Raw genomic sequence first — 21,844 nt, 5'->3', positions numbered from 1 at the left:
AATAATATTATACTATTTGCTAATTAGTTCATCTTTCACACATAAGCACATCTGTGTTTAAAATTTTTGGAGCTATTTGGCTTAAGTAAAAATTTAATCTGCTTTCATCTAAGAAAAGAATTCGTAGATAATTGAAACCATAACAAATTATGTAACCTGCCTAAGCCTTGGTTTGTTCATCCTTCTTATAAAACTGGAATCATGAAAGTCCTTATGCCTTAAGGTTGATATGGGAATTAAATTAAATGAGATATTAGGTGTAAAAAGCATTGTATCATACTGATGCAAATACAAAGTAAGCACTTCAGGGTCATTGGGCCACAGAAAGAATTGAGTAAAAGTGAAAAATTTGTACTTTTTCTAGGTACCTATACGTGTATTTTTGGATCTGTCCTCATTGCCCTGTATACCTTTAAGCAAGCCAGTGGAACTCTTAAGACTAGATTTAATGACTCCATATTTGAACACCTCTAACAGAGAAGTAAAGGTAATACAAAATGATTATTCTTGTCATAGTCAGAATTTTCTTAAGCTAGGTAATACTTTATATACACAAAATAGTATTAGTCACTTTCTTTGAAGATTTAAATGTTAGGTTTTTTTTCTAAACAATATTCAAAAATGAGCTTGGTAAATACTAGTGAATAAAATAGGTTGATATTTGGATTGGATGATTAAATCTTTATAAAATTTGGAGCTAAAATTGACTAAAAAGACAAAAACTTACTTATTTAACTCTGCTCTATTTACTCTGATGAAATTTTCATAATTTCTTAATTTTCATAGGTACACATTTGTAAATCTGGACAAGTGACTGCCATTCCCTTTTGGTATCATATGTACCTTGATGACGAGATTAGGTTGGATACTTCAAGTGAAGCCTCCCACTGGAAACAAGCTGCAGTTGTATTAGATAATCCCATCCAGGTGGAAATGGGAGAAGAATTAGTACTCAGTGTCCAGCATCACAAAAGCAATGTCAGCATCACAGTAAAACAATGAAGAGTAGTTTTCTAATGAAAAACTGTTCAGGCAGAGCAGCAAGTGTGCAGTTCTGGTCTGAATTAGTAGTGGAATTGTATTCATGAAATGGGGGTATAAAGATTTAATTCCTTGTAATGGTTAAATATTTTTTAAATTGATTAATAAAGTATATTTAAAAGATTTTAAAGAGGAGCGTTATTATAAAAATATTGCTGCAGACTTTTTTCAAAAAGGCTGTTATTAATTTTTCAAGTAAGTAAGCTTTGTTTTTATTGCTTGGTTGTACTTACAATGGGTTCAATTTTCCTAAACGCTTTAGTCTACATTCTAAATCTATAAATATAAGGGATTTGAGTCCCGTCTTCATTGTCCTGTGTAAGTAAAGCAAACTTTTAATTTTTTAGGCATCTTGAGTTTTTTAAGTCCAAACTTATAATTGGGATCTATCAGAAAGTTGGCTTCAATTGAAGACAGGGTTATGGTTACTTATAAATTCCAAGCTTGCTTCTTTTAAATACTTAGTATGTTTCTGAAACTCCTTGGGTTTTGTGTTTGGAGAATGCAAACCTGAGTAAGAATTTAAGCTATAAGCTAAATCTAATTATGAGAGTAAAAGAGTTAAGGATGAAGTAAAGTTTTAAAGAGGGAGCCTTTTTCCTGGTCTACTTTGGCAAAGAAAATGAAAAAGCTGGTAAGTTCAAGAATGAGGTAAACCTAAATCAGTATTTTTTAAAGTTTTGATCCATATGTGCAGTAAGAAATATATAATAATTGGTCCAATTTTTAAAGACTTGCAACAGGAAGATTAATAAGATGTACCTTGTAAATACTGTGTGCTCTTTGTAAGTAAGCCACAAAGAAAATAAGACATACCTTCTCTCTACATTGCCTGCTCTTGTTGCTCTAGTATTATACTACCCAGCTTTACTTTCAATAGAAATGTTTATAATAGCAGACAGAATAAAGACTCCAATTTACAGTGAACCAGTATATGTATGTGAATGTGTGTGCATAAATATATAAAGCAAAGATTTTGAGAAATAATATTTATTATTGCTATTTGTAACATACTACTCTGGCACTTTCTAGATTTTATTTGCAGTATATAACCCAGTTGGTTGTGATTAGCAATTTGAGAAACTCCATCTTAAGTAAGCAGTGTCTCCCAAATAGCACCTACATGTCTTCTGACTATGGTTTAATGAATAATTAAGACTACTCAGCCTAGATTTATTTGCTGACACCTGTGACAGCATTGAGGAAAAGTAGACTCCATTGCTATCATAAGTTTTTTTTTTTTTTTAATGTTTTATTTATTTTAGAGAGAGAGAGACAGAGTACAAATGGGGGAGGGGCAGAGAGAGAGGGAGACAGAATCCACGAAGCAGGCTCCAGTTTCTGGGCTGTCAGCACAGAGCCCGATGTGGGGCTCAAACCCGTGAACCATGAGATTATGACCTGAGCCGAAGTCGGATGCTTTAACCGACTGAGCCACCCAGATGCCCAATAAGTTTCTTATTTATCCTCCCAATCTTCTATCCAGTTTATTCTTTTCATCTGAAAATCATGGATAACTTATTAATCTATTAGTAGTGTTGCAAATAAGATTTTTAGATAGTAGTTGTTTTAAGATTTATATTAGGTCCCATTTCTTCTAAAAGGAATAGAAGATATAGGTATCCTTCATTGTAGGTGTGTAATCTTTAACCTTTAATTTTTTTGCACTTATTTCTTTTTTGCTGTGCCTCTAATCAAGAACTTTTTGAAAAAAACATTAAGAGTTTATGTTGAAGTAATGGGAGACAAAAAATTGCAGAAAATAAATGATAAATTCTTATTTATTGAAAGACATCCAGTTGAGAAATAGAGAAATAATTGTTAGGTAGGCATATATGGCACATGATTATGATTAAGTTCCACTAATTCGTATTTCCAAATTATACTTTCTGCTAAATTCCAGAGCGTTCTATTCATGCAGCAGTGGTAGAAGCATTGATTTTTTTTTTTTTTTTTAATGTCCATCCTCTTGATAAAGCAATGTAACACCAGGAACATTTAGTAGAGTCATTTTCTACCATTTGAGTATGTGATACTCTAATGTTAAGAAATCAAGTCTAAGTCTAGGATATTTAGACTGATTATTTGTGATATACAAAACTCAGTTATATAAATCCAGTAGTTGTACCTGGCTTTCTCACCTTCTTTGTGTTGAAAACTTTCCATCATTTATGGCTTGTCCCAAGCACAAAATCCTGAGCAATGGGATACCAAGTGATGAAATAACATGGTAGAAGGAGCACAGTTTGCTTCTGCACACTTGTTCAGGAGGCCACAGATTTATCTGAAAGTTCATTTTTATCTCCTGTAGTGTCATTATACATTTCATCAGGTATGTTAGCCATAGTAGGCGTAGTCTGGGGAGTCACAGTGTGTCCAAACCCTTGGTAATGACCCATGGGTGAAGGTGGTACAGAAGAGGCAACAGAAATTGCATCTTGTGATGATGATGATAACAAGCTTGTATGTTCATTTTGATCTTGGTCCTCAGGAAAAAACTTCTTCCTAGGATGTCCCATGACTGTCCTTCCTTTAAAGTAATAGAAAGGTTTTCAAGTTAGCCAAAAGTTATTTTTATCACTATAAACTTACCATGCTAAAAATAAGTTCCACCTCCCCACACCCAATTTTACTGGTACTGCTTTAAACAGTCTTTTCATCTCTTAAAAATAGCTACTAAATTGCCCTAGTATGAGAACTCCAATAACCTGTTTGGATGAATGAAATGGCTGGTACTTACCAACATGCCTTACTTGCTCAGAAATATCATCCCTAATATCTGAAACATCCCACATGGCAAGAAAGGAATCAAAGCATGAGCCCTCTTCTGCTTCTTGGACATAGGGTTTATATGAGAAAGTGTAGTGATGAGCAATAGCAGCAAGGAACATCTCAATACAGATGATAAAGTCCTACAACAACAACAGCAACAAAAACATCAGCCATGTTTGAGCTTATATCTAGTTTTGTAAATAAAAGCACTATCTTTCTTTTCAAAAAGTATTTAAGTATTGACATCTGTTTTTCCCCATATTATACTCATTTTCCAAAATAACTGTCTCCGACCTCAAAAAAAAAAGGCAAAATGGCAAAAATCTAAACCTCCTTTATACTCCCCAATCAAGTATATCTTAAAGTACAGTGCATTCTCAATCCACTGCCCAAGGACTAAAGACAAATGCACAGAGAAAGAAGGAAAAACAAATTCTAGGTTCTATTTCTGGCTCTACCACAAGTGATGATGGCTAGTTTCCCTACACTTCCCCGTTTCCTCATTTGTGAAGTGAGAATAGTAGCCCCACAGCCTGCTTGTTGTCAGTTTTCAGAGATAATATGTAAAATGGGTAAATAGTAAAATTATATTAAATTCACAGATAGCACTAACCTGGAGTCCGGTAGCCACAGCTTCTACAGTCTGCCATTCCCATGTATGCTTTTCAGAAATAACGCCAACTTTAACCAACAAAGCAATAACTACTGCTTGCCTATATGTTAGGAAAAGGTAAACGCCAAATCTATATCAAGCATAAAATGAGCAGTTGTTTTACAAATATGCCATTTAAAAAAGTTAACCCTGCACAACTTGTGGACCACCACCACCACCCTGTCTTCATAGCATATTATATTATAGCATATATCTATATTAAAAACATTTATTTGCTTTACAAATTTATTCTTCTAGTATAGTTTCATTGTATGAGTTTTCATTATGTATTTCTAAATATATGTAACCTCAGTATTTGGTTTCTATGTCTTTTTGTTTTGAAAGTGTGTACAAGCAAATGTTTCCTATACATAGACAATGCCTAACACCTTGTATATCAGGCATTTAAAATAAAATACAGGACAGATACTTCAATGTTATTTACACCTGTCTTAATTATCCAGATTATTCTTTAAAACATTAAAACCTGTCTTATTTGAAGTGCTGGAACTAGAGACAAACTCAGAAGGTGTCAGACTCCCAAGATGGAGTCACACTGAACATTTCAAGCACATCTATGGATATAACCCTAGGTGAAATTTAGACAGCTAATAATAAGATAGTAAGACGAGTTTTCATATTTCTGCATATAAGAATTTTACTTCAATATTGCTTGTAATGGTGAAAAAATCAGGAACATACTAAATGTCAATAGAAGATTAGTTAAAAAGTTAGATCCACAAAACAGAATACTTAGCAAAACCAAAAAACAAAACAAACCCAAACAACAAGAAAATTATATCCTCACTTTATAGACTAAGAACTATATACACAATATACTGAATGTATCATTGAATTCTACAAGTTTTTATAGTATGAAACCATTTCTGTGGAATTTTATATGTGACATTATGTGCACCACAATGTTAATCATTCTTTCTGGGTGGTAGGAGTTCAAGGATTATTCTTTTTCCCCTTTTCATATTTGTATGTTAGTGTATTTGTTTCTAGGTCCCCTATCACCCACTCTTTCACTAAATTGGGACCATGAACAGTTTTGTCTTCTGCTTTAAAGAATGTATTTTACTAATGAACATTATACCTCACAGTATTAAATATTCTATATTTATCTTCCAAACTGCAGACTATTCTCTTATGTGAAAGGACCATGATATATTTTAATGATTCCTCTAGTGTTGAGACATTTAGATTGTCTCAAATTATTTTCTTGTAAATGTTATGCTATCTGATTACTTCTTTATGAAAAACCAAGAAGGGCTAAAAGGATGAACTTTTTAAAAGGTAAGCAGAGACATTTTAATTCATCTTCTACATTAAGACCATTTTGAAAATCCTCCCTAATCAACAGTATTATTACCCTGTAGAAACTAAGAACATTTAAGAGAAAGCAACACTTACCAAAAGGAAACAAAAACCACCAGCTTTACACAAAGAAATTTGCCAACAGGTTGAATTGGACTCAGTTCTTCCTTCAGTACTTTATAAAATAGCAGCAGACAATACATGGCAAACTAGAAACAAGATTAACAGTTAAACTTCTTCAATAAGATTAATTAAATATGGTAACAGAAATCATACAGTTAGTTATAAACCAGAACCTGGTACACAGTCATGGTTCAGGCAATATTTTTTAGGTTTTCTATTCTGTTATTTTTAGATTAACAACAAGCTTTTATAGTTTACTGGGGATGAAAATAATGATATGAAATTTCTAATAAGAGATGCATAATGTCTTCCCTGAAAGTGGCTTTAAGTGTTCACTTACTGGAACCCATAAAGAAAACAATGAACAAGGGACTGTCATGAAAGGAAGAAAAGGCTGTCCCTCAGCCAAGATAAAAATATATTGATCTGCTTATTAATCGCTTTTATATACAAATTATCATTAATTTTATAAAAGTTAAGTTTGACTATCTTACTCTATTATATATATGTTATTTATAAAACACAGTAAATAAGTACTATTTGAATAAAATTTGCCCATGAAAAATGAAAGTAAGGAATCAACAATTTTTCTTGAGGGCAGTATGTTAATCTGGCTGAATTTACTTTTTTAAAATAAACGCTCAAGACAGTATTAACTATTTTTTAAAAATCAATTGTAATAACATAGTATAGTGTACATAGCAATAAACATTTCCCTAAAAGTTTATTTTTTCCCATTACAGTCATAGAAAATGTTTCTTTGAAATATTTTAGAATATAAAAGCAGTAAAGTAAAATATAAAGTTGTCTATAGTCCCATTGTCCAACCATTCCATTCTACATATAGGTGGTTTTTAACAGGTATCACCAACTGAAAATAAAATTTGGTTGCCTGATTTTCCCTCACTTAAAGTACCTTACTTTTTCATATATTTCATAAGGATTATTATTAATACTTTTAAAAAGATTTTAAGTACTCTCTACACCCAACATGGGGCTCCAACTCACAACCCTGAGATCAAGAGTTGCAAGTTCCTCTGACTGAGCCAACTAGGTTGGCCCCTCATAAGGATTATTTTTAATTACTGCCTAGTATTTTGACCAGTGGAAGGACCATCATACATTTAACCAGTCCTTATCACTGGGCTTTGAATGGTTTCCAGTCTTTTTCTATTACAAATAGTCTGTATATACAAAGATATTCAACAAACCAAAAACACAACTATTTCTTTTTTTTAATGTTTATTTTGAGAGAGAGCACGTGCATGCATGTATGAGCAGGAGTGGGGGCAGAGAGAGAAACGGTGAGAGAGAATCCCAAGCAGGCTCCAAGCTGTCACTGCAGAGCCCCGTGAGGGGCTCTATCCCACAAACCATGAGATCATGACCTAAACTGAAACCAAGACAGATACTTAACTGACTGAGCCACCCAGGCACCCCCTTACAACTACTTGAGGATTACATTCCCAGTAATGGAATTACTGGTTTTAAAGAACATGAACATAAGGGAAAGCTTTAAATACACAGGCATATAATTTTTTTTAAATGTTTATTTTTGACAGAAAGCATGAGGTGGGGAGAAGCAGAGACAGAGGGAGACAGAGGATCCAAAGTGGGTTCCATGCTGAGAGTGGGGAGCTCAGAGTGGGGCTTGAATTCATGCACCATGAGATCATGACCTGACCTGAGCCAAAGTTGGATGCTTAACCGACCAAGCCACCCAGATGTCCCCACAGGCATATAATTTTTATTATAAACATCTAATAACACACGTGCATGTCATTCCACCTATTATTTTGTTGAAAACATTAAAGATTTAAATGAAGTGCAAGTTCTTAAGTTGAAAGGATTGGACAATTATTTTTTTAGAGCATTTCAGTTTCTAGAACATTTAAAAAAAATTTTTTTTTTTAAACCTCTATTTATTTTTGAGAATGAGAGAGAGAGAGAGAGAGAGACAGAGCATAAGTAGGGGAGGGACAGAGACAGAGAGAGGGAGACAGAGAATCTGAAGCAGGCTCCAGGCTCCAAGCTGTCAGCACAGAGCCCGAAGTGGGGCTCGAACTCACGGAAAGTGAGATCATGACCTGCGCCAAAGTCAGAGGCTCAACTGACTGAGCCACCCAGGTGCCCCTCTAGAACATTTTTTTTTTAAACTTGGCATTCACAATTTTCCTTTAATTCCAAATACATAAGAGTATTTTATTCTCCCATTTTTATTCAAACCTTGTACTGTCATAATCCAATTAGATATATTCTCTTATTGAGTATGCCCTGGTTATGTATATTTTAAGGAGAGCATTGTGCTTTTATTTATGACATATCCACACAACTATGTAGTGACTACCACAACCAAATGAACAAACATGATCAACAGGTCAAGGTAAAAGTCACCAAATAATTAACCCAAAGATATTTATATCTTTATATATGTATAAGGACATGTTAAAGTTTCTTCAGGTTCTTTCCTATAAATCAAATTTCAAGATTAAAAAATAACAAACTTCATTCTCAAACTTTTCCTAAGAAAATTTAGAGTCACAGATACTAATTTAATACAGTTAATATTTATTGGGATACCTGGCTGGCTTAGTCAGTAGAGCTTGTGACCCTTGATCCTAGGATCTTAAGTTTGGGCCCCATGCTGGATATAGAGTCTACTTAAAATAATTTTTAAAAAAAAATAAATAAAAAAAATATTTACTTACCAATTGTGACATGTTGTTTATTATAACCAAGTAAGTCCAAGCATTTGAAAAGCTAAAGTTTCCTTCATCATATATACCAAGCAGCTCACAGATTCTAAAATGGTAAAAATAAGATCTATGATTAAATCAAATATATATTTTAAAACATAGCATTGACAGAAATATTTAAATTTAGAAGTCAGTTTATTTAAAAGACCCTATAGATAATCACTTGATTTTGGTCATAGAAGTGGTTCAAAATTAAACATTTTTTAGTAACATTACCAAATGATTATTTCTGCATCTTAATTCCAAAATAAGATACATGCACTGAACTAGAAAGGATAATTACTAGATTAAAAAAAATTAGGTTGCCTAATTTTCAAAAGCTTGATAGTTATAGGCTTATAATCCAAGTCTATAACTACAAGTATAACTTTTCCTACAACTTGTCTTGGGAGGTAAATTTTATGAATACCCATATCTAAGTATTAGCTTATGTGATTACCCAGTTTCTAAACTGCAGACAAATAAAGCCTGCCATCATAAACAAGTTAATTAGCTTTAATTCTAAGGTAAATACTGCTAAAGAATTGCTAGGTCAAAGGTAGAATAAAGAACTGAATGCTTCTTTCACCTTTCTTCCCTTTCTTTCTCTGAATATGCACAATATTAGTTATGATTAGCAGATAAAATATGCAATCTACTCACTTTAAATTATCTGATGTTCTTAAATTTTTAGGGAATAGTTTTACCAGATAGCTTAATGATATACCATCTTACCTCATCTCCTAAGCCTTGACAGAATTCTTAAATAAGAAAATTATGATTTCATCCTTGGAATACAGTAGTCATATTCTAAGTTAACCATATAGAAAACAAAACCATATAATGAACCTAAAGTAGTATACTTTAACGTCATGTAATCGATGTTTCTGTAAAGCTGTGTGAATATTAATATTTGGGAAAAAAAGTACCTTAAAAATGTTTTCCAGAATGAACTAGAGAATGTTATTTAGAAGAATTCCATAGTGATTCTCTGCCTATAAATGGTCACCTTATTTATTTTTAAAAGTAGTGTTTTCACACACTTTGCTTTTTATAAGAGTATATATATATCATAAACAAGTAAATTAATACTCTTGGTATGTCTACTCAATTGTTCTCAAGAGCATGAGAATAAAAAAAAAAAATAATGAGTTCCTTGTACTTACAGAGCAACAATGGTGGTGAATGGTCTGACAACTGTATACTGCAGTACACCCAGTTTGCACCTAAACAGCAATACTCTGCCAAAGAACAAAAAACTTAGCATTTTGACTACTCATTTAAATAGTATCAGATTTTCTCCAAAGCCTCCCATATTAAAATCCCTTTGACAAATGATGCCATATTTATATTTAATTCTTTTATTTAAAAAAAAAATTTTAAGTTTATTTATTGTGAGACAGAGACAGTGTGAATTGGGAAGGGACAGAGAGACCGAGAGAGAGAGAGGGAGAGAAAAGTAGAGAATCCCAAGCAGGCTTCGTGTTGCTAGCACAGAGCCAGACATGTGGCTCGAACTCACAAAACTGTAAGATCATGACCTGAGCCGAAACCAGGAGTTGTACGCTTAACTGACTGAGCCACCCAGGTGCCTCTATATTTAATTCTTTTAATTTAGTCATTCTAAATGGCAATTGGGGAAGAATGTGGATGATAGCAAACAAACTGTTTAAATGCTGTTTTTTAAATTATTTGACAACTACATCTTCTGAAAGATCCCCCTTTCTGTGTTCAGTTTCAAATTCCTGAATAGCGCAGCAGAGAAAGAACAAAAACGTGTTCCTGTATGTTTCTAGAAGAAAGACTGAGTAACGGATGAATTGTGTGCATGTATATGTGAAAGCGTATTCAGAAAGTATTATTTAGGGGCGCCTGGGAGGCTCAGTCAGGTTAAGCATCCAACTTCAGCTCAGGTCATGATTTGCAGTTCGTGAGTTCGAGCCCTGCTTAAGGTGAGCTGGAGCCCTGCTTCAGGCTCCATACTTTCAGTGTGGAGCCTGTATGGGATTCTCCCTCTCTCCCTCTCTCTCATTTGCACCCTCTCTCTCTCAAAACTAAACTAAAAAAAAAAAAAAAAAAAAAAAAAAAAAAAAAAAGTATTACTTATTTACATTTAGAATTCAGTTTTCTTTCAAGTTTGGAATTTAAATATCATTCCAGAGAGTATCACTAACTAGATTTATGAAAGGACAAAACAAAGATCCTGCATAAATGTAAGATTACTCAGTGTAGGGGAAAATTTACAAGGGGAAAACAAAAACAAAACAAAAACGGCTCTACCTGACAGTGTTGTGCAAGCCTTCTTAAAAGACCAAGTTGCTCTGGAGTGCCTGGGTGACTCAGTGGTTAAGCGTCTGACTCTTGATCTTGGCTAAAGGGCTCAGGTCATGATCTTGGTTCACAAGATCAAGCCTTGCACTGGGCTTAGAGCCTGTTTGGGATTCTCAGTCTCCCTCTTCCTCTGCCTTCTCCCTGCTTGTGCTCTCTTTCTCCCTCAAAATAAACTTAAAAACAAAACAAAAACAAAAAAAAACCAAGTTGCTCTGAGGGCAAATGCTTTATTTAGCACTACTATCAGGAGAACTGATTATCAATATAATGTATTATAAATCCCCTAATTTAAGAATTGCATCAAGACTGAGAAGATTCGGCATATAGGTCTTGAGGTGTTGTATCAGGACTGAATAAAGAAACTGTTGGGGTTCTATGTGCTGAGAGACTTCTCTGTGCTAAGGTGGTTCACTCCCACTTACAGCTAAGTGTGCCTCCCTGAGGGGGGCCTAGGGAGTGCACTTGGGCTTGTTTCAAGACTTCTTGAGAGAATGCCTTGGCTGTACATGCTGTTCTTCCTGTCCCATACTCTTTACAAATGGATTAGCCAATTAGATAACTTTGAAAACTGCAGAGAATAAATGAACTGAAGATGTATTTGAAGAAAATGCCTAGAACGTAGCAAAGGCAGAGACAAAGAGACAAATGTGAAAGAGAGTTACAAAGCACTGAATAGAATCAGAAGGTCTGACATATATTCATAGTTAAGACAGAGTAAAGATAAAATCACAAGAAGTTATTGCTAGGAACTTTTCAGAACTGATGAAAGATATCAATCTGTAGGTTGAGGCACTCTGTAAATAAAGGAGGACTAAAAACAGAAACAACAACCTAGATACTTCATAGTGAATCTGCAAAACATCAAAGACAGGGTCTTAAATGGAGTTGGAGCTAGGTCATCTATAATGGAATAACAATTAGGTTGACAGGAGAGGCTTAATAGTAACAACGGAAGCCAGAATCAGGTAGAATAAAATCTTCAAAAGGCTTGGAGAAAATTCCTGTCAACACAGAATTATACATCCAGCAAAACTGTCTTTTAAGAATGAAGGCAAACCTTTTGGATAAGTACATCTGAGAAAAATTACCACTGATACATTGACACTAAAGGAATTTTTAAAGGTCATACTTCAGAAAGAAGTAATGGATCCCGAATTGCTCTGAGATACAAGGAGTGAGGACCTTCTAACACTTGTAGTTAAATCTATAGAAGACTTAAAAGTAGTCACGTTAAAATTAAAGATGATACACTGTTTTGCCACCATATAACCTGTGAAAAAGCTTTTGGTTTTCAAGGGTTTTAAAAAATATTTTATAATCACAAATAAGGAATGATGGACCTACAATATATTAGTATTTGTTAAATGTGGTGTTATAAAACAGATTTGTTTATATTTGTTTGTATTCCTTTAATGTTTGGAAAACCTTAAAATTATTTACTAAAATCTTTATTAAAACGTGGATTCTTGAATTGGATCCTGGAACAGAGAAAGGGCATTAGTGGAAAAACTTGAGAAATCTGAAGAGTCTGCAGTTAATAGTATTATACCAATGTTATTTCTTGGTTTTGATGAATATACCATGATTACATAAGATGTTATATAACATTAGGGGAAGCTGGATAAAGGGCATATTAGATATCTGTCTTGTCTTTTGCAACTTTTCTATAAATTGAAAATTATTTTACAATAAAGGCTTACTCAAAAAAATGCAATTAATGAAAGAAGAGAGACAAAGAGGAAATAAACAGATGGCAAGATTTTAAATGAATATATCAATAACCACAAAAATGTAAATAGTCTATTATTAGATTAGAATTTAAAAAAATACTGGGGCGCCTGGGTGGCTCAGTTGGTTAAACGTCCGACTTCGGCTTAGGTCATGATCTCATGGTCTGTGAGTTCGAGCTCCAGGTCGGGCTCTGTGCTGACAGCTCAGAGCCCGGAGCCTGCTTCGGATTCTGTCTCCCCCTCTCTCTCTGCCCCTCCCCCACTCATGCTCTGTTTCTCTGTCAAAAATAAATAAACATTAAAAAAAAAAAGAATTAAAAAAATACTAAACTCAAAAAAAATGATACATCTAAAACATAAGGAGATGGAAAGGATGAAAGTAAAAGACAGCAAAAGATAAGCCAGGCAAATACTAAACAAAGGAAAGATGGGATACCTGGTAATATCAGATAAAACAGCTTTAAGATAATAAAAGATTAGTTGGAGTAGAAAAAGCATCAAAATATATAAGCCAGATGACCAAAGTACAAGAAGAAAGTGACAAATAATTAGTGGCAGAATTTAAACAATCTCTTTCAGTAAATGACAGACAAGTAGTCAAAATCAACAGAAATATAGAAAAGTTGAATAACAGATTGACCCAATGCACATGAATATACAGCAAAGCCACTCATTAATATAGAATACACATTCTCGTCAAGCACACAGGGAACCTTTATAAAAACTGATCATGTACTACTAAAGGGCATGAAACAAATCTTAACCAATTCCAAAGACTGTCTCAGAGAGTCTATTCTCTGACTGCAATGCAAATAAATAAAATGAAATCCAAAACCCTCCCCAAAAAGTCCTGTTTGGAAATCTAAAAATACTCCAGAATAATTACAGTAAAGAAGAAATCCCAATAGGAATTTAAAAACATTAAATGGGATGACAATAAAAATATAAAGTTTGGGATTTGTGTGGTGATGGATATTAAGTAGATATATTGTAGTGATCATTTTGCAATATATAGAAATACCGAATAATTAGGTTGTACACTTGAAACTAACATAATGTATGTCAATTATATGCCAATTAAAAAAAATAAAAAAAAACAAAACCTGGGATTCAGTGAATGTAAAACTTGGAGGGAAATGTACAATTTCAAAGCAGTAGTAAAAAAAGAAGAAAGGCTGTGTAATCAGTAAGCTAAGACTCTAACATATTAGGAAAAGATAGTAAACCAAAACAAATGGGAAGTAGGAAGTAAAAACAGAGCAGAAATTAATCAAAGAGAAAACCAGTATATTATAGAGCCAAAAGTCACTTCTTGAAAAGATTAGTAGATATAGGCAAACTTTTGGCAAGATTGTTCAAAGAAAAATAAAGATATTAAATTTAACATCAGAAATGGAAAAGGAATCGTAACAACAGATCCAGAAGAGATTGAGAAGATATAAACTAATGTATGCCTGTCCATTTAAAAACTGTTTATTCTGCCTAATTCCTAAAATTATATTAAAAAATGATTTCAGAAACAACAGGAAGCCTAAATAGTTCTGTAACTGTCCTCCCACAAAGTCCAGGTCTAATCTTTCAAGCTATAGTATATAATCTTCCTGTGATACACAAGTAAAAGGCAATACCTATTCAGGCAGTATAACTTGGATATGAAAACCAGACAGGAACAGTGTAAAAAAGAAACTTATAGTCTAAACTTACTCATGAATATAGATGTAAAAATTCTAAACAAAGTATTAGCAAATCAAATCTCATGATGTAGAAAAACAGATAATACATCTTAATCACTTCTCAAAATGCAAGGAAGTTTTAACATTAGAAAAGTTGTCAATCTAATTCACTAAATTAACAGGTTAAGGCAAAAACCAACCATCTCAATAGATACAGCATAAGCATTTGATGAAATTTAATCATTTATTCATGATTAAAAATTCAACAAGCTATGGGTAAAAGCTTATTTTATCTGATAAAGGATGCCTATAAAACACCTTTAAAAACATAAAATTCAATTATATTTTATAAGAATTCCCTTCAAGATCAGGAATAATGCAAGAGTATCTTGAGATACCAGCATGGTAAGAAGAGTAATTTATAGTATAAAGACTGAAAATCAAAGAAATCCTTTAATTGAAGAGGACATCTTCACAGGGAACTTAAAAAGTCTACAGACTAAGAAAATGTAACAAGATTTTTGGATATAAGGCTAATATGCAAACCCAATGTGCTTTTATACACACTAGAAGCAGTTAAAATGATTTTTAAGATAGATTCCACTTATAATAGCAATAAAATACATTTATGAAGTCAACAAAGATGTACAAGACTTCTATGAGAAAAACGTACTTTTGGAAGACAAATGAAGAGCTAAATATGCAGAAACCTAGACCATATTCATAGGTAATACTAAAAAAATCATAAAGATGTCAATAAAGATTAATTACAATAAAAAAACCCAAGAGGTTTTTCAAGCAACTTGACAAACTTGTTTCTACATTTTATATGTAAGAGCAAAGAATCAAAAATAGCAAGATAATAGGTTAGGGCACTTGTCCCTCATTTTAAGGCTTATTAATAACCTGTAGTGCTTAATGTATGGAATTGGTCCAGGGATAGAAAAATTAACCAATAAAACAGGAAAAAACAAAAACAAAAACAAAAACAAACCCAAAAAACCAAAATCAAAAAGTCACAAACAGACCCATACACATGGAAACTTCACACGACAGAGATGGCCAGAGAAGTGAGTGAGGTAGAAGGGAGAGAATGATGCTAGGGAAATTAGTCAATGGAATAAAATGAAACTGCATTCCTACCTCACAAAACATACACACAAAACATTAAGTGTTTCTATGTCTTAACAGGAAAATTTTGAAATGTTTAGAAGAAAAGCACAGGACAATGTTTTTATAATGCTGTAATTGGAGATAATTTTTTGAATGAGACATAAAAAGTATTGACTATAAGATAAATTCAACTATATTAAGATCCAAAACTTCCATTTATCAGAAGATTTAATAAAGGTGACAAATATGCCAAAAACTGGAAAAGATATTTTCAATACACACTAAACAAAGAATTAATATCTAAATATATAAAGATCCCCATGAAGCCACAAGACAGACAACCCATTAAAAAAATGAGAAACAGAAAACAAGCATTCCTCAGAAAAGGAAAACATAAATGGTTAATAAATACATGAAAAGTTGCTCAACTTCATTACTAATCAGGGAAATCCAAATTAAGACCACAGCAATATACCACTTTACACCCTCTTGATATGCAAACATAAAGAAGTCTAGGTAATTCCAAATGTAGGTGAGGATGTGGTTCAATTAGAAGTGTGTTTTTAAAAGTTTTTTTTAAATGTTTATTTCTGAGAGAGAGAGAGAGCATGTGAGTGGGGAAAGGGCAGAGAGAGGGAGACAGAGAACCCAAAGCGGGCTCTGTGCTGACAGCAGAGAGCCTGATGCAGGGCTCTAACTCACAAACCCCAAGATCATGACCTGAGCCGAAGTCAGACCCTTAACTACTGAGCCACCCAGAGCCCCTAGAAGTGTTTTATACTGTCAGTGGGAGACTAATATGGTACTGCCACTTCAGAAACCAATTTACCATTGGGGCACCTGGGTGGCTCAGTCGGTTAAGCGTTGGGACTCTTGATTTTGGCTCAGGCATGATCTTGCGGTTCATGAGTTCGAGCCCCAAGTCAGGCTCTGAGCACACAGTGTGAGCCTGCTTAGGATTCTCTTTCTGTCTCTCTCCCGCAGTCTCTCTCAAAATAAATACTTTAAAAAAAAAAAAAAAAAGGAAATTGACTGCTAATAATGCTGAACAAAATCTAAAGACCTAGCACTCCACTACAAGGTATATACCTTAGAGCAATCTTTTTTTTTTTTTTTTAAATTTTTTTTTTTCAACGTTTTTTATTTATTTTTGGGACAGAGAGAGACAGACCACGAACGGGGGAGGGGCAGAGAGAGAGGGAGACACAGAATCGGAAACAGGCTCCAGGCTCCGAGCCATCAGCCCAGAGCCTGACGCGGGGCTCGAACTCACAGACCGCGAGATCGTGACCTGGCTGAAGTTGGACGCTTAACCGACTGCGCCACCCAGGCACCCCTTAGAGCAATCTTAAACAAGAGGAAGAGAATATGTAATACGGATTAGTACCATTTCATGAAAACATTTGTTTCATAAGTGTACTAAATCATTAGATGTGGGAGACGCAGGAGAAGCATCAAAGGAAAAGACTTCAAAAGGGAAGGGCTGGAGAAGGTGCAAGGCCTTAGGATACGTTTACACAGCTGAACACTAGAGCCATTAACATTGTCCAGGGCCAGATCCTCCTTCACACCTGACCCTTCCTAGTGCTATAGAAATCAATTAACTCGAAATTCAACCTTGAAAAGTTAAACCATTAGATTGATTAACACACTTGCTTAGCTGACTTTATGTACGTAGTCTTTTAGCAATTATCCTAATAAAAAGAAGCTTCATTTTGGAGTCAGGACCTTCACTTAACTGCATTTTGTTTGCGGAGTCATCTTTTGCGACTCTGGCCATACTCCCTGCAACAATTAGGTAATCTATTTTCCCTCCTCTCATGAATATACACAAAATTAAATGTTCATTAAAAGAAAACTCATTGTGCTGTTTATGTTACAGCAAGCAGAGTATAAAAAGCAGACTTAGTTTTTATCAATTAACAACTGCAAACTTGCCATTGTATTTACATTTTATAACAAATGCATTATATTGAATTATCCTAAACAGCAATAGCCTGATTAATGATCAGATTTGTAACACTAGTTATCTATTACAGGGAGACTGGTAACCTACAATGTGGTTATACACAGCAGACATTTTACTATTACTAAAACCATACCTCCAAACTGTATGACTTGGTAAATACTGAATATCCTCTGAAAGAAAAGAATACCTGAACTATGGATGCATTGCTGACATTATTCAGGAAGCAGTTGTCAGAATTCAAGGGTATCAGAAAAAAAATGAAACCAACATGAAGAGATTTAACAAGAATAAATGTTAACTGTGTGATTAGGAACATATCAATTACACAAACACAGCACAGGGGAATTTTGGCCAGTAGCATGGTCTGAAAAAGGTTTGGGGTTTTAGTTGACAACTAGCTAATTGTGATGATACAGCTAGAGCCTCATTTTAGGTTCTGCAGTATTAGGAGGAGAGTCCTGATCAAAGCTGAACTATCATCATCATATTTACTGGACCACTGCAATCTCTTCCATCCTTGCCCACTTGCTCTACCAAGAGCAGTAATCTTTGAAAATGAAATTGGCCTACCAGGGCCTCTATTTAACATCCTATAATGGCTTCTCATTTGACAACGACTCTCTCCTTGAATGAACTTTAACAGGACTCCTGAGCTCTCTTTTCAACTCGGTATCATTCTCAGGCCTTGGACTTGATCTAAGTCAGTCTCAGCAAAAAATACTGCTAAGTCATCCTACCCTTGATATCTGATTACCTTTGATATTTAATCAAGCTCCTCATCTCCCATTCTTGATGTGTAAGTGCTTGGCCTGCCCTTAGTAAGAATTCGATTATGTCTATTGAGAGAGAACCCCTACTCTTGATGTCTCTTCTTAGTAATTTTCCATCCAGTGACCACCTCAATCTGCTCATTAGCTATAAATCTCTGTGTTGTATTTGTTGCTAAGCACAGTATCTCTCCCCTGATCCCCAAATTATAATACTTCTCCCTTACTATCCTCTTTCATACACTATTGTTCTTTTCCCTTCAAAGCATTTCTTGATATAAGTAACTCTTATTATTTGTGTCTTCATTTAATTCCAAACCTCTTAGCCAAAATGTTGGTTCCACGAGTTCTACATCTGTTACGTGCATTAAGATATATCCATATACTGGCACACACTCAATACATATCGAGTGTGTTAATGAACACATTAGGAGCTTATTACTTAAAATAGCTAGGTAGCTCCCTGTCATTTCAAATGTGTAAACTAGAGACCTATTTATTCCCAATGTTGTACAAATGGTTCTGTATCTCATGGGAGGCAATGTACCCCTAGGTTGTATATCTACATTGATTACTATAACTCCAAATCTTTCCAGTTACCTTGACTTTCAACTTTCACCTTATTCTCCATTATCAGTGATCAACTCCTACCAGTCCTTCACTTCCAGTCTCTTTCCTTTCTATTCCAATTTCATTCCTCCTTTTCAGCTTATCTCACAAATGGACCACTGTAATAACCTTCTAATTTATTTCCCCATCTCTGGAATCTTCCTCCCTCTAATATATCCTGAATACTATTGCAAAATTTATCTTTCTAAAATGGTATTGTCAAATATGTTTCCTTGTTGAAAAATATCAAATGGCTCATTCACGTAAAAAATGCAATCTTAGCTTCAACTGAATTTTTCAGGCTTTATTTTCCTTTACTGTCCTCTATGGATATATAATAAGGCCAATTAACCCATTATTTAGTACTAGAATAAATACTATTTGTTGCTCCTATCTCATATTATATACTGTTTCCCCACCTAGACTACCTTCTCCTTGGGTCTTACACCTGATTTTGCCATTAACTATCTATGTAATCTCAAGTAAGTTAATCTCTGTAGATCCTGGGTTCCAATTGTAAAAGGATGTTGATTAAATGATTTCTAAGGTTTTTTTCCCCTGCAATGTTTTAAGTTTGCTATTTAGAATGAATAATGTATGACAGTAATTTGTATGTGTGGATTATAAATATGTGTTTTATTATTCTTTAAACTTGATTATGAACTACTTGAGGGTAGGAACTCTTCTCAACTTTTTGTCCTGCTCATAGTACTTAACACACTTTGCAGAGAACTGACTGATGCTTAAAAATTCTGTTTAAATACATAAAAAGACTAAAACCAAACATACTTACTCTCCCATAGTCCATGGTGGACAACAACACAAAGGAGGGAAATGTTTCTGCTGATCTTTGGCTTCAAGAATTAATACCAGATTTGGATACCGGTTAGTTAGATAATTGGTAAGGAATCCCATAAAGTTGTAAATGACATAAGCTTCATAACATTCTCTGCAGGTATCCACATATATTGCAATGCTGGGATATTTCAAAGCTATCCACTATGAAAAAGCAGAGAGGTTAAAAATAGTTGGAGCTAAGATAAAATGAATTGCCATTCCAATTCATAGTATTCACAATGCTAATTTTTAAACTTGAGATGTCTTGTCACATATTTCCATCTAACTTTCTAAAATTATGAGGGCTACCAATCTGTGAAATGAATTTTTAAAAGCAATAAACATATTGGATACTGGTAAATAAAAACATTCATGTAAATAGTGAATATGAAGAAAGAAGCTAAATTATTTTGTCATCGGGTTCTTTAATATAACATGCAATTTTTCTTGAGATGATCACCGAAAATACAATTAAAGACATTTCCTTTATATTTAATTAAATTAAAGCAGTCATCTGTGACAACTGCATGTTGTTCCCCAGAATCCACTGGGGAAGGGTTTTTTTTGTCCCCCCCGCCAAATAAAAAATTTAGTAAATAAAAAGGATGTAATGTAATTTTAAGTATTACATTCTTTAAAGGACTAAGAACACATAATCGGAAATTTTAAAAGATACAGCAAAGAAAACAGCTATAGATTTTTTTTTTAAACACCCGTCTTTTCTACTGTCATACTTCATCTTTTTTATTAACATTAAAAACAAGTGAATCTTTTCACTTTTCTTATTAATCTAACCCCTACTGTCAAATAATAAACTTTCATTACCTTAAGCATTCTGTAAATATTGTTGTATCATCAAACAAGTTCTTAACTAATGAGATAAAATGAAACATACTTACACTATCTAAACTGTATATGGGTACCATCCAAAGAATCCTATTTGGAAAGCAAAGCATAAATTAAAAACCGTTTACATCATATTTATGAAACAAGTGAATACAACAGTAAAAGAATCACAATATGTTAAGGTTTACCTTATTATTGGTTTCTGTAATTCAGGTTGTGTATAATGCACTAAATGTTGTAATATCACCCAGAGTGATATAGGTATAGTCAACAGCAAAAAAATTCCAGCAATAAACCAAGCCTTTGTGTGTATTCCAACCTAAAATAAAAGAACATATTTAAAATAAATCCTCTGATATTAAAATGAAAGACCTAAATAAAATATTTTTTATTTCTAAAATTTAGATTTATGTAATTACTAATGAGGCCCAACATTTTCCAAATAACTAGTTGCTTGTTTTCTTCTTCTTCTTCAAAAAACAGCCTAGGGACGCCTGGGTGCTCAGCCGGATAAGCACCAGACTCTTGATTTTGGCTCAGGTCATGACATCACAGTTCATGGGTTCAAGCCCCACACCGAGCTCTGTGCTGACAGTGTGGATCCTGCTTGAGATCCTCTCTCTCTCAAAAATGAATAAACCTAAAAAACAAAAAAATCCCAAAAAACCAAAAAAACACCCCAGTCTTATCTGTGCTTTTATGGAGGGAGGAGGATGATTTTTCCTTATGGCGTTGAGCATTTTTCCTTGTGAGGCCTTTTGTAACAACGCTGTATACATTAAGAATATTAACATCAGATCATTTTCCCTTAGCTTGTTATTTGTCTTTTATATTTGATTATTGTGCTTGGGGATGTACAGAAGTTTTAAAATTTTTCCACAAGTTCTAAAAATCTTTTTATGGTCTATTCCTTTGCTTTTATGTTTGGAAAGTAAAAATTCTACCTGCATTTTCTGTGAATTTTACTGTTACACAACATGTTACTGAGTATTGCCTAATACTTTGCTAAGTTTTTTTTTTTTTTTTTTTTTTGTACACATTATGTCTTTTAACCCTCCCATTTGGTAAGTATTGCCACAACCACTGTCCAAGCAAACAGTGTTAATATATGCTACCCCTCTTACATATAACAATATCAACTCAGGATACTATATTTTAAAAAGCTCTAATTTCTTTTTTTAGGTATCTGATCAATATTTTATCCTATAAAAACTCAATTTCTAAAAATATACTTTCAACTATCTCATCTTAAGGTAGAGTTGAAGTAATTCACTGACTTTCTGCCAAAAAAAAAAAAAAAAAAAAAAATTGAACCTCTGTTCT

The 21,844-nt window shown here is 33.7% G+C and overlaps 2 protein-coding genes across 5 annotated transcripts in view; one reads left to right on the top strand and one right to left on the bottom strand.

The window, feature by feature from the left end:
• The window catches only part of PRMT9 (protein arginine methyltransferase 9), a 38,209-nt gene extending 36,342 nt beyond the window's left edge, over positions 1–1,867 (top strand). For both annotated transcript variants that reach the window (XM_060655655.3, XM_081795573.1), the window contains 2 exons: positions 365–487; positions 787–1,867. In XM_060655655.3, coding sequence (XP_060511638.2) covers positions 365–487; positions 787–1,002 — 339 coding nt within the window. In that variant the 3' untranslated portion in view covers positions 1,003–1,867. The remainder of the gene's footprint in view (positions 1–364; positions 488–786) is intronic.
• The window catches only part of TMEM184C (transmembrane protein 184C), a 32,771-nt gene that overhangs the window by 5,166 nt on the left and 5,761 nt on the right, over positions 1–21,844 (bottom strand). For 2 of the 3 annotated variants that reach the window (XR_009616611.3, XR_009616610.3), the window contains exons 2-10: positions 20,710–20,840; positions 20,575–20,611; positions 19,632–19,837; positions 9,813–9,887; positions 8,620–8,713; positions 5,885–5,997; positions 4,427–4,526; positions 3,782–3,953; positions 3,183–3,571 (exon numbers count right to left, since the gene is read on the bottom strand). Coding sequence is in view for 1 of the 3 variants with exons in the window: in XM_060655663.3 (XP_060511646.1) it covers positions 3,306–3,571; positions 3,782–3,953; positions 4,427–4,526; positions 5,885–5,997; positions 8,620–8,713; positions 9,813–9,887; positions 19,632–19,837; positions 20,575–20,611; positions 20,710–20,840 (1,194 nt within the window). In the remaining 2 variants the exon portion in view is untranslated. Of the gene's footprint in view, positions 1–2,804; positions 3,572–3,781; positions 3,954–4,426; positions 4,527–5,884; positions 5,998–8,619; positions 8,714–9,812; positions 9,888–19,631; positions 19,838–20,574; positions 20,612–20,709; positions 20,841–21,844 lie in introns of those variants that run through there. The other variant, XM_060655663.3, reaches the window with a different exon arrangement.

The sequence above is a fragment of the Panthera onca genome, chromosome B1 (genome assembly GCF_046562875.1).
Source record: "Panthera onca isolate mPanOnc1 chromosome B1, mPanOnc1 haplotype 2, whole genome shotgun sequence".
NCBI classification, from domain to species: Eukaryota; Metazoa; Chordata; class Mammalia; order Carnivora; family Felidae; genus Panthera; species Panthera onca.
The sequence above is the reverse complement of the archived record's forward strand: the minus strand, read 5'-3'. Positions and strand labels throughout refer to the sequence as shown.